Genomic DNA, 12,107 nt, shown 5'->3' with positions numbered 1-12,107 from the left:
GGTCAGTCCTTAAAAAGCCTTGTACAGCAGCTCCCAGGTTTTTCCAAACCGAATCATACATGTCTTCACATCTCGTGATGTAACACAACCTAAAGCAATGGAAAAAACCCCAACTATAAATGATCCAGATTGCTCTTGAGTTTTGGCTAGATGTCTCTCCTTTTCCTCGGTGACTCTTAAGAGGCTGTATCATTCTGCCTTCTCACAGACTGCCTTTCAGGCAGGAAGTTGCCAATGCACAATAGAAAGTGTGAGGGTTTAAGAGCCCTAGACCACATTTTCAGTGCAGTAATTGCTTATGCCTTTGAATTGAATTTTGCCATCAAAGCTAACAGCATTGTCCCATGGGGCAGAGAGTAAGATCAGGAGGATAATGTCCTTACCTTAAGTCCATTGTTTGCTTCTGAAAATGCTGCCAAGTACACCAGAGAACAAAGTTATGGGACACTCAGCTGACGGAAGATAATACGGGAAAGTGGTAGAGGGGAATAGGCAAGCAAGATAGAGAGAGGAAATAGGTTTGCAGTGAGCAAGCTGGTTAAAAATTTGCAATGAATATTTATTTAAATTTGTTTCATTTTTAGGCAAAAGCAACAACTATCAAAGAAGCTCTAGCCAAATGGGTAAGTACCATAACAGTATCTAGCTGCTTTGCAGTGCTCCATGGCATCGTGGGGTTGGACTGTATTCAGCTAAATTTGTTTTTCAAACTTTGTAGGAAATACATTTGCTTGAAACATGTTCTTTAAGAAGTTTAACAAAGTAAAATGATGAGTACTGTTGTTCTTGTATAATACATTCTGTTGGACTTTCCGTATGTTCTTGTTAAATTGATATGAGTCGGTTTTGCTTTCCTGCCTCGTGCCAAATATGCATTGGCCTGAAGCTACAAAGAGATTTAAAGCTGGGGATGTCTTATGTTTCAGTTATGCTCTGTTCACTTTACCTGAGTGTAGTCCTTCCCACAGAATAAACCAGTATGAAATGCTCACTGTACTGAATTCAGTGAAACTTCTGCATGTCTTTTGACATGTGGTCCCTCGTAATTTACAAAGCTTTACTCAGAATGAGTTTATTGTTTGTTTTTCTTCTCAAAGTACTGTGTAAACAGGGAAAGTGATTTGTCTGGTGGTCACTGACTTGGTCTTCTAGAAAGCTGTGTGTTGGATGTGAAGAATGCAGCTGCAGTTTCAAATGATGATGTAGGGTGCCCTGGGGTCAGGTTCACAGTCCAGTAAAACCAGTGAGAATCTTTCCATAGTCTCAGCGAATTTCAGGTTAGGGCAGAGATGTGTTCCTGGGTACACGTGAACTCTCCTAATTCTGGCCAGCTGCTAGAGCATGAGTTTATAAATGCTTCGGTCTCTAAAAGACCTGGATGTGAGGCAGGCAGTGTGGGCAGGTGCCCTTGAAAGCCAGATCCTTACCATCATCAGCTCAGTTACTAGCCTGTGATTGAAAACTGCTTCCATTTTGAATTTTATAATTGTTTAGCACCTTCAGTATTTCAGTTACATTGGTATATCCCACAAACTTCACTCCTACTCTCCTAATAAGAACCAGAATGCAACAGCTTGAGGACATTAGCATTACTAGAGGTGTGAACTGAGTTTTAAAAAATTTTGCTTTTCCTCCTTTACTCTTTCTGCCCTCCAGAGCCTCAGCTCCATATTTCCTATTAAAGGTTTGTTTTTCATTTGCTCCTCTGTCACATGTCTCGCCGAGATAATAGGCCTGTGTCAGTGAGTTTCCATTAAAGTTAGGCATGAAGTGCTGAATTTGCTTTTCTGTTCATGTTATTGGGGTTGGGTCTAAAGCTTGCTTTTACTATTCCTAATCTGGGTCTGTGTGATTTGTACAATTGGATCTGGTGGTGTGTTGCATTCCAGATGTTTTTCTTCCCTTTGGCATAAAGTTTACCTATGCCCTACAGTCAGGGTGACATTAGTCAAATCAAAGCAACTTTAAATCAAAGCAGCTTCAACTTAGCAAACACGTAACCTGTTCTTAGAAAAGTGTGCCTGATCTGCCTGTGGTTTTTCTTTGTCATACTGTGGTTGTGCAGCTGACCTTGCTTCCACAAGTACTTGGCAATCAGCATTCATTTTCTTCCTGCAAGTGCTCACTGCTGGTCACAGTCTGTGTTGGAAGCTCTCTCATGTATTTAAGGAAAAATGTATTTTTATTTATTGGTGTAAACTGATAGATGATTACAAACTGAGTATTAATGCAGATAGAAAAATGCATTTACTATGGAAAATGGAAGTTTCACATTCATATGGTGACTTAGTTTGAATACACATAACCAAACATCTGATGTGCTTATTTGGTAAATCACTAATTACAAGCAATACACTAATTACAAGTAAAAATACTATCACACTGAATTTGGGCAAAAACTGGAATGTAAGTAAATATACAAGACAACATGCTATTTTTTTATTAGATTTAAGTTTCCTGAAGTATTTTGGGTGCATAAGAGGGACAATAATGTTTTCAAAACCTGATCGTCTGCTGTGGGATTCTGAAAGACTTCTGGGATGCAGTTAATTTCATTACAAAGTAGCCATATAAACCAGCCCACACGCAGCCAGCTCCCTTTTCAGTAGCTTCATAAAATAGGGGAGAAAACAAGAGTCCTTGTTTTGAAAGTGCCAAATAGATTTCTCCTTTGTTAATGGACCTCCAGTCCTCCCACTGAACACTGAGTGCATGGACAAAATGCTCCCTTTGTGCTGTAAGGGAGGCAGGTGTCAAAACTGCTGGTGCTCCCTAACTAGATACTTGTTCCAAGTGTTTAGTCAATGATTGCCATCACTTTGGAATTTTAAAATATTTAAAGACTATATTTTTAATGAACCCAAATGCTGAAGTTATGGCCATTTTTCTAAGGCTCTGAACTTTACAAAGTATTTAATTTAGAAAATTATCAGCCTAGGTTGAAAGTAGGAAATTTATCTTTTGCTGTATTCTCTAAAGTGTGAAATCTTCCCCCACTCTTTTTGAATGGCTAATTAGAAATATTTTATTTTTGGATTCTTCATGCTTCTAATGAATCTGTCGAGGTTCTCCCCCAAAAGACACTCCCCTGTGTTCAGTTTGTGTCCCGAGTTAGGTGTGAATTCTGAGGTTTCTTGGTGAAGTGGGAAGGAGATTTTTATGTCAGAGCTTTTAAGAATCTGCTTCTGCTACAGATTGGCCCTAGCTGAGGTTCCTGTATGTCAGTCTCCGTGGAAATACCTTAATTCAGAATATTCAACCTCCATCTATTCTCCATTCATTATGTCAGAGGACTCCTTAATTAAATTGCTCAAGTGTAACAGAACCTTTATTAAAAAGCATATGTACTGTATAAGGTCTTTTGATATCTTGAAAAGAAGCTAGTCTTTCCCTTTCAGTGCTATGCCAGCAGGGATTTTGATAGACAGTACTTAAAATGCTTTCTCTTTTCAGTAACATATTTTAGTAGTATATTGGAATTGCTTCTATAGTAATTGCTTTTATAATAGTTTTTTAGTATAGTAATTTTTGGTAATTTCATGTAGCAATGAGCCTCTTCTTCACCTTCTCTCTCTTCTTTTCTTTAGGAAGAAAAAAATGGCCAGAAGGCTTCAGAGGCAAAGGAGGTAAAACTGTATGGTCAGATTCCTCCTGTAGAGAAGATGGATGAATCACTTTCCACTCTTGTTAACTGCGAGTAAGTTCAAAAAACAAACTGGAAACAAAATATTCTCTTATCTTTATTTTTTTTCTGTTTTCTGCTGTCCACTGTGCAAATATGTATTTACTGTGTCTAAGTGTGGCCTTCAAAACAGAAGCTTTCTCTTCTTTTTTTTCTCAGTTCAGCTTCTCTTTCCACACACAGTTGCCCTTTTTAATTCAAAGATTCCCATGACTTAACTTGGAAGATGTTAGAGTAGATTCTGCATTGATATTTGTCCCCAGAAAAATTATATACTGTTCATCAGTATATAATTACAGGTCTGTGTTTGGAGTGTATCAGCTAACTGACAGATTTATGATGCACTCTGAAATTTATGAAAAAAAAAAAAAGACATTTAAGCAGGACTTTCAGAAAGAGATTAGAGCCATTTCAGAAACAAACATCCATGTGATGTTAAGGCATCAAAAGATAATGCAGTGTGTCACATAAGTAATTCATGGTACTTTCCCAGAAGGTAAAGTTGAAGAAGTCTTGATGATTTGAGTATATTTTGAGTCTGTTTACACATCCAGTTCACCATCTGATTAGAGAATAGACAAATCCCTCAAATGCAGTGGTGTTTGGACTTGGACCTCTTCCAGTATAGTGATCCCTTGTATGCTGTGAATTGATTATTCTTGCTTTTAAAGGAAACTATCGCTGTCTACAAACTGCATTGAAAGAATCACCAACTTGAACAGCCTAAGTAAGTGACCAGCCAGGTATCCATTATGTTTGTTTTCTAGTCGTTGGTTAGGATATATAACATAATTTGTTACATGTATCCAGCTTTATTTATACCTATTCTTACCCACTTATATTCCTGCCTCTTAGAAAATTAAAAGTGACCTTCAAAATTACCAGTCTCACTGGAGAATGCATGCTTAGCAGGTAGGGGTATTGAAGCAGGCAGCCCTGCACTGGCCTTGACAGTTGACTCACAGTGCAAGTTTAACAAAAAACCAAAACAAAACCGCCAACAACAAAAAATTCCATTCAGTAAGCACTTGTGCCTCTCGGTGGTATTCAACACCTAATCAGTTCTAGAGTGATAGAAAGACTGTTTTCCATGCTCATGATGGAGATGATAGTCTGCAGTTCAACAGCTCCATAATGGTGTTATGGGTTGGAGTGAGGTTGGAGTGTTGTAGACTTGGGTGGAAAAATGTCATTCCACTTTGCAGAGGATTGGATATACTTGGTTTGATTTTGTTCATACTTGAAAGGGATGTACCACCTGTCTGGAAGCAGAACTTTTTTTCTTGGGACAACTGTCTATGAAACTGATTGGGTTACTGACTTTGGGACGGCAGTGTTAATGGCCCATCCTCAAGACTTTGACTCTGTGCCATAAGGCTGGCAAAGAGGTGCAGGTTTTGGGGTGGAGCTTCCAGGCTTTTCTGTTGCCATTAAAATGCCAGAGAGACAAATATGGAACCTGGAATCTCATCCTCTCCAGCTACTCACCAATAGGTCTGTCAAGGACCTTGATGAACTTATTTCTTTTCATAATATGCTCAGACTTGAAAAAATTTGCAAATACTGATCAGGGAAAAAATATTCCAGTAGTGTCGTGGTTTAACCCCAGCAGCAGCCAAGAACCACTCAGCCTCTCTCTCCCTCCCCCACCAACAGGATGGGGGAGCGAATCAGAAGGGTAAAAGCTACAAAAACTCATGGGTTGAGATAAAGACAGTTTAATAGAGAAAGCAAAAGCTGCACACACAAGCATAGCAAAACAAGGAATTAATTCACTGCTTCCCAAAGACAGGAGGTGTTTAGCCATCTCCAGGAGAGCAGGGCCCATCACACGTAATGGTTCTTTGGGAAGACAAACGCCATCACTCCAGATGTCCCCCCTTCCTCCTTCTTCCTCCCACCTTATATACTGAGCATGATGTCCTATGGTATGGAATATCCCTTTGGTCAGTTTGGGTCACCTGTCCCAGTTGTGTCTCCTCCCAGTCTCCCATGCATCCTCAACTTCCTTGCCAGTGTGGCAGTACGGAAAGCAGCAAAGGCCTTGGCTCTGTGTAAGCTCTGCTCAGCAATAACAAAAACATCTCTGCATTATCAACCCTGTGTTCTGCACAAAATCCAAACATAGCCCCATACTAGCCTCTGTGAAGAAAGCTAACTCTACTTCAGCTCAAACCGGCACGAGTAGTCTTTCCAAATAACTGTGTTGTAATACTTCAATTTGAGTAACTTTATTATGAGGAAAAAAAAACTAGGCAGTTATAGGTAAAAGTGAAACCAATTAAGTTTTTTAGTGGGATAAAACATTAAAAGCATTTAAAGCATCATAAATATTTATATTAATAAAATGTAGGTTCAAAATATCCAGTCTATACCAAATATTTGATCCTAAAGCCAGACAGACTAGGACTATGGGGTCTGTCTCGTAAAGGTACAGGATATGAGGAACTCACTTTTGGCATCTGTGAAGGAGGGAAACCAGTGCTTATAGCTATGATAAACAGGGCACTAATTATTACATACTTGATTTTGCTTATTTCAGAGAGGAAGCTGAGAAACCTTTTTAAGCACCTACACTCTGTTTTCAGACAGAAAATAGTATTGTAATGTATATACCTGATAAGGTAGTTAATGTCAAGTCGATAATTCTGCATAGAGGATCACAGCTGTAGATATGTACGTGAGGAAGAGGTTTTCAATGACAGCAACAAGTGTTAGTTTTGTGTTTTAGAGACTGCAAATGTTCCATGATGGAATTCTTTCTTCCTTTAAAATACAGAGTATCTCAGAACAAGAGTAATAAAAACCAGTGGCAGCAGTTAGAAACAATTTCAAGGCAAGGCTTTTTAAGCAATCTGCCATTTTGGTATTTGTACCTGCCCTTTAATTTCTTACAAGTTTCAAAAGCTAGTGCAGATTTATAACTTATAAATGTGAGTTGCAGAGAGAATAGTTGGCTAGAGCAAAAGGCCATCTCCCAGCACTCTTCCCCATGGATGGGGATCCTTAGGGATATTCTGGAGAGTACTAGCCATGGTAGGCTTTTGACTTACTGGTTATGATTCTTCATTTTTTGAGCATGGTTGTGTATTAAGCTGCTGTGCTTAAAAAGAAAAGGAATTCTCATTGTATCTCAACTTTTTAAGTGAAAACTAATCTTCCTGTTTCAGAGTATTTGTCAGGTATGGTTCAGTAGGTGTGGTTTCATCAGTGATTTCATCGCTGTATTTCGTGAGACAGAACATGCAACTGTCTGTTCTAGATCAGCCTTGAGTCTTCATCTGTAGCAGTCTCTAGATACTACATGTGCTGTCTATGGAGCTACTTGTGGCTACTTGTCTGGGATTTGCACTGGTCTTGCCACTAATTACTGTATTCTCGATCATTATGCATTAGAGAACAAGACAAGATCACTGAGTATTTCATCCTTAATGCAGTTAAGAAGTGTTAAAACGTTAGTGAAAGATATAAATCCAAAGTTAACACAGCTACATGCTGCAACACAGTTTGCTTGTTTATAGCTACAAGAAAGTCTGTGGAAAATGAAAGTGAGTTATCCAAAAGGCTGCTATTTTGTGATAGCTTTGAGGTACACTAGTATTACACTAAACCCCAGCATGAACAGCTCACTTGGAAGGAGTTTTGTCTGGCTGCCAGACTGAGTTGAAACGTCCCTCCCTCATCAGATGTCTCTAAGGCAGCTTTACATGCTGCCTCTAGTATAGGAACCAAATCTGCAGCCTTAAGATAGAGATATGGAAAATAAAGATTTGCCTGGGCTAGAAGAGGTACGAACCAAGCAAGTCAGTAGTTAGAGTTTGGGTACAAGAGTTCAGTATTTGTCTGGACTGAATTTCAACCAGGTGACCTACACATGAAGCAGCTCAGTATTCATGAGCATATTTCTGAGCTGTCCCCTGCATCCAGTCCTACTGATCTGTGTGGATCAGGAGGTTTTGTTCCTGTTAGGTCATTCTTTCTCAAGACAGCCTGTTCAGAGTGCAGTTTGTAAGTAGAATATGGCGTTTTACCTGACTTACAGCATCTTCTTATTTTTTAATTTACTACAGAAAATTTGAGGATTCTGTCCTTGGGAAGAAATAACATAAAGAACTTGAATGGATTGGTATGTGCTTCTTAGTATCAATTCTTCACTAACCAAATGGAGTGCTGTCTGGAATGTGGGGTAATTCCCCTATGTTCGTACAAGTCTTTGCTGAATTTAATGAAATGAATTTAATAGAAGGTTATTGCCTAACCTTTTACTTTCCCCTGTTGCAATGATCTGTTCACCCTCCTACACATTGCTTCTGAATTTTCAGATAATCTGTTGCCTTTTGTTTAAATTCTTTTCATGTTTGGAAATTCTGCAGGGCTAATTTACTACACAGAAGAATTTTAGAAAGAGTGATTTTGTTGTCTGTGATAAATATGAGCAGAACTGTTGTTTGAAAACTGTAAAGCCATTTAAATTCCACTGGCTTTACAGGAATGTAATTCCTACAGACTTCTTGCATGTGGAATATTCTGCCTGAAAATATGTAGGCAGTTCTTTACTACAAATATTGGCAGTCCTATGGATACACACTTCCTGAGAGTCTGTCCCCTGTATGTTAACTGGCACCTGGAGCAGTGTGGCTTTAGGGAGAAGATGGTGACAGGACTGAGTATACCAGGTAGGGGAAGATTTGTTGAGTTAAAAATTGGATCAGTTTTGTTACATTTGAATTTAGGGCAGAAGAACTTCTTTTTCAGTCTGTGTTTTTTAATTAATATATACATTATTTTCCTTCTCAAGAGAGACTATATGTTTCTCCTGCAGAATGCTTCTCTTCAAAACTGTTCCCACTTTCAGAGATGCCATTTAAACCTTACTGGTTTGAAAAAGCTCTCTTTTGAGAGAATTATGAAAGAAATTTCTGGCTGACAGGTACAAAATACATGCACCTGAAATGAGTAACTCTCATACCCTATAACACCCCTTCCCAAGCAGTTGTTGAATTGCATTCACTTCACATATGCTTGCAGTGCACAAGCAGCCAAATTTGTCTCCTCTGCCCCTATGCCTTAAGAACAAATGCTCAAGACAGCTATTTCTTGTTTTATTCTAATATTTTGATTTCTGTCCTCCTTACATATGTTTCAGATCCTTTGCTTTTAACTCCTTTGAGCATTTGTCATGCATAATTAGGGACCTGTCATGCATACTTAAGAAATGAGGACCAGTATGCCTTAGTATTTTCTGGCATGAGGTGACCTGTAGGGGGTGAAGAGAGAATCTGAAGAATTTGGAAGATGTACTTCTGCTTACCTGAGTAGTCCTATTGTTTTCCAGGAGGCAGTTGCAGATACTTTAGAGGAGCTGTGGATCTCATACAACTTCATTGAGAAACTGAGGGGTATCCGTGTAATGAAGAAACTGAAGGTTCTTTATATGTCAAATAATTTGGTGAAAGACTGGGGTAAGACATTACTCTGTAATTACTTCTGTAGCATGGGGAAATCCATAAGTTAAGTCAGTAACTAGAAAGCTAGTGCTGTACCTTACAGGGCTCTGAGTCCAACCTACAAGTCTGCAGACATGGGCAAGAATCTATCTACTCATGCAAGAGAGTAAAAATAGTTAGAATATTGAATTTTAACTGCTAAGCACAATGAAATTTGTGCTTTGAGTCATCTCTCTGGCCTCTTTTAAAATGCATACCTTTTCTTTAACCTGAAAGCAGTCAGAGCCCAAGCAATCCCTCTCCTGCTGTATCCCATGCTCTTTATGTTTGCACTGAGTTTGTGTGGTGCAGATGTACTATCCACGTTCCACAATCTGGTTGGTGTTTTCACCTTTGTGGTTGCAGCAGAGTTTGTGAGACTGGCAGAGCTGCCATTACTAGAGGATCTGGTGTTTGTAGGCAATCCACTACAAGAGAAGTATGCTTCTGATCAGAAGAACAGTTGGATTGAAGAAGCAACCAAACGGGTCCCCAAGCTGAAAAAGCTGGATGGTGAGTTTGGGGCATGAGGCAATGGGGGTGAGTTAACAGCTTAATATAAAGACAGCCACAGGGAAATTAATCATAACCACAGAGATTCATCTGTGTGCCTGTGAAATTAATATTCCTCCCTCTTCTCTTTGGAGTTATTCAGAAGTAGTTATTCAGATCTTGGCTGCAGATCTTCTGAGAGTGTTTGATTGATTTTGGAGTGTTGAGTTCAAGTGGTGTTGCAGCCTACAGTGGAGCATTACTCTGTAGTTACCCAACTATTTCTAGCACAAAACTAATAAGGAACTGAATGTTTTAGCATTAAATAAGTTAACAAGGCTTTCATCTGCCAAATTGGATGACAATTTTTCTAGAAAATTTGTTTGACAGTTTTCCCAACAAGAGGTAACATGAGGGAATGGAGATAGACAGGAATATGCTCCATTTTGCTTTTGATGCAAGGGCAAGTTTTCAAAACTTTGCACAAGTTTCCTAAATGTCTGAATATCCTTCTGTCACCACTGCAGTAAGACTCAATTTGTGAGCTGTCTTGTCCTTTTAAAGACACTGATATGAAAAGATATTAAACTATGTCCTGATTAGTAACTAAAAAATAGTTTTAAAATTTATTTTTAAATATGTTAATTTCTGTTAATGGAGATGTTAGCTGTTCACTATTATCCCCTGTTTGCTAAGCAATAAAGAGGAGAGCAGGACTGGTAGCACTAAAAGAGTCAGAGTAGCAGCTGGAAAGGGAAGAATGTAGGGATGTTGACAAGAGATGATAACTTGATTTCAGGGAGCAGTAGATGGGAAATCTATTAACAGATTCTATCTAAATCCAGATGAACTGCAGTAACAAGAATTATTAGGAAGTGGAAGCCTGGTGGGAGAATTGCACTGCTAGGAATGATGGCCTGCAGCAGTACATTTGCTGTTGTAGTAGGAGTGAAACAAAAAGTGAAATACGGAAAATATTTGTATGGGCAAAAAGTAATCTTGGTAGTATAAGGTTAGACTTACTAACCATACCCAAAGTTGGTCAGGTATGTTGTGGAAATAGCAGCACAAAGTGGTGGCCCCGCAGGAGAAGGGTAATGTGCTGGTTGGTTGCTAGCAATTGAACTGACTTGGTGCATCTCCCAAAAACTGAGGCAGATCTTTGCAGATCCTGCTTTAGTACCTTTTTATTCCCTGTTACCCAAGAAGTTGGAAAAACATCCAACAGAAAAGCTCATCAGTTGATGACTTTTCTAGTGAAGGCCAGTTCAGGAATGCAGAAGTTCATGTCATGTAGAAACAGGCAGGAAATACAACTCTTGACTCTTTCCAATAGTCCAGATTATCTTTCAGGTAGGTCAGAATTAACTATGTCTTTCTCTGTATAATCTGTTCATAAATCTTGCAGATGTTTTTTTCATCTCTCTCTTTTTTTTTCCTCTTAGGTACTCTAGTTCTTAAACAAGAAGAAGATGAAGAAGGAGCAAACTGATAACACGTTCTTGTTGGGTATTTAATTATTTAAGCGACTCTGGATGGCTTGGCACATAGAACTTTTATATCAAATATTTGTTTTGAAGAAAATCTTTGGGCAGTTTTTACAAGACCAGCTTATCTCCACAATCTCTCACCCAAAGAGTCACTTACCAAAAATTTGGCACACTGATTCTCTCAAGCATAAACACCTTCTGCAGAGACCAGTGGAGCTGAGATCTTTATCAAAACTAATAGATAGCTATTTTTAAATTCCTGATTAGTGGTGCTTGTTGTTCACTATTTGGTTATAAGAGAACCATTTTAGCTTGTTAGATGTTTTTAATATGCAAATTTGCCTTTTCATTCCCGGAACTGTTATGCCAAACAGGCCCAGTAGTTGCAGACCTGTGCACAGAAAGGTGTTGCTCTGATGTGAGCTTGTTCCTGGCCTTAAGTTTGGAAATGGACTTCTCATGTTGGAGCTCAACTGCATTGCACAGGCCATGTTTAACATATATTTATTTACTTTTAAGAGGCAGTGGGAATTCCTTGCATGGTTTCAGTGAGACTAAAATATCTGCTAGCTTTTTTATTTTTTTGTCTGCTACTAAGAAATTACTTTAGATTGGAATATGTGGCCTATTAGCCTACAGCTGGTTCCTGGATTTGGATTGGGTCACTGGTGAACATAATCCTTCTCAGCTCTGGAATCTTCCTATGACTCCATAAGTTGATACAAATAGAGAAGCTACCAGTGAACAAAAGACCAGGGCTTGAGGACAGAAAATTTTGACCTGGGGCTACTAATTTTTCATGAAAGCACAGATGTAAGCAGTGAGAGAAAGTGCATGTAGTTAGTGGGGAAGGTGAGGAGAGATAAGATGGAAAGTGAGCATTGGGTAAAAAAGTATTGAAGAGGTACTAAATGTGCTATATTGCAGGGTAACCAGTTCTAGTCAAGTCCCCTTATA

At 38.9% G+C, this 12,107-nt stretch overlaps 1 protein-coding gene across 1 annotated transcript; it reads left to right on the top strand.

Annotated features, from left to right (window-relative positions):
* The first annotated feature begins 590 nt into the window (after positions 1-590).
* DNAL1 (dynein, axonemal, light chain 1) lies at positions 591-11,152 on the top strand. The gene is made up of 7 exons (XM_009074996.1): positions 591-623; positions 3,588-3,697; positions 4,354-4,409; positions 7,753-7,808; positions 9,018-9,144; positions 9,535-9,681; positions 11,106-11,152. The coding sequence occupies exons 2-7, from the start codon at positions 3,663-3,665 to the stop codon at positions 11,150-11,152; spliced, it is 468 nt and encodes a 155-aa protein (XP_009073244.1). The 5' UTR covers positions 591-623; positions 3,588-3,662.
* Positions 11,153-12,107: the final 955 nt, after the last annotated feature.

Source organism: Acanthisitta chloris, unplaced genomic scaffold (genome assembly GCF_000695815.1).
Source record: "Acanthisitta chloris isolate BGI_N310 unplaced genomic scaffold, ASM69581v1 scaffold24375, whole genome shotgun sequence".
Taxonomy (NCBI): Eukaryota; Metazoa; Chordata; class Aves; order Passeriformes; family Acanthisittidae; genus Acanthisitta; species Acanthisitta chloris.
Note: the sequence above shows the minus strand (reverse complement) of the source record. Positions and strands in the feature narration are given on the sequence as shown.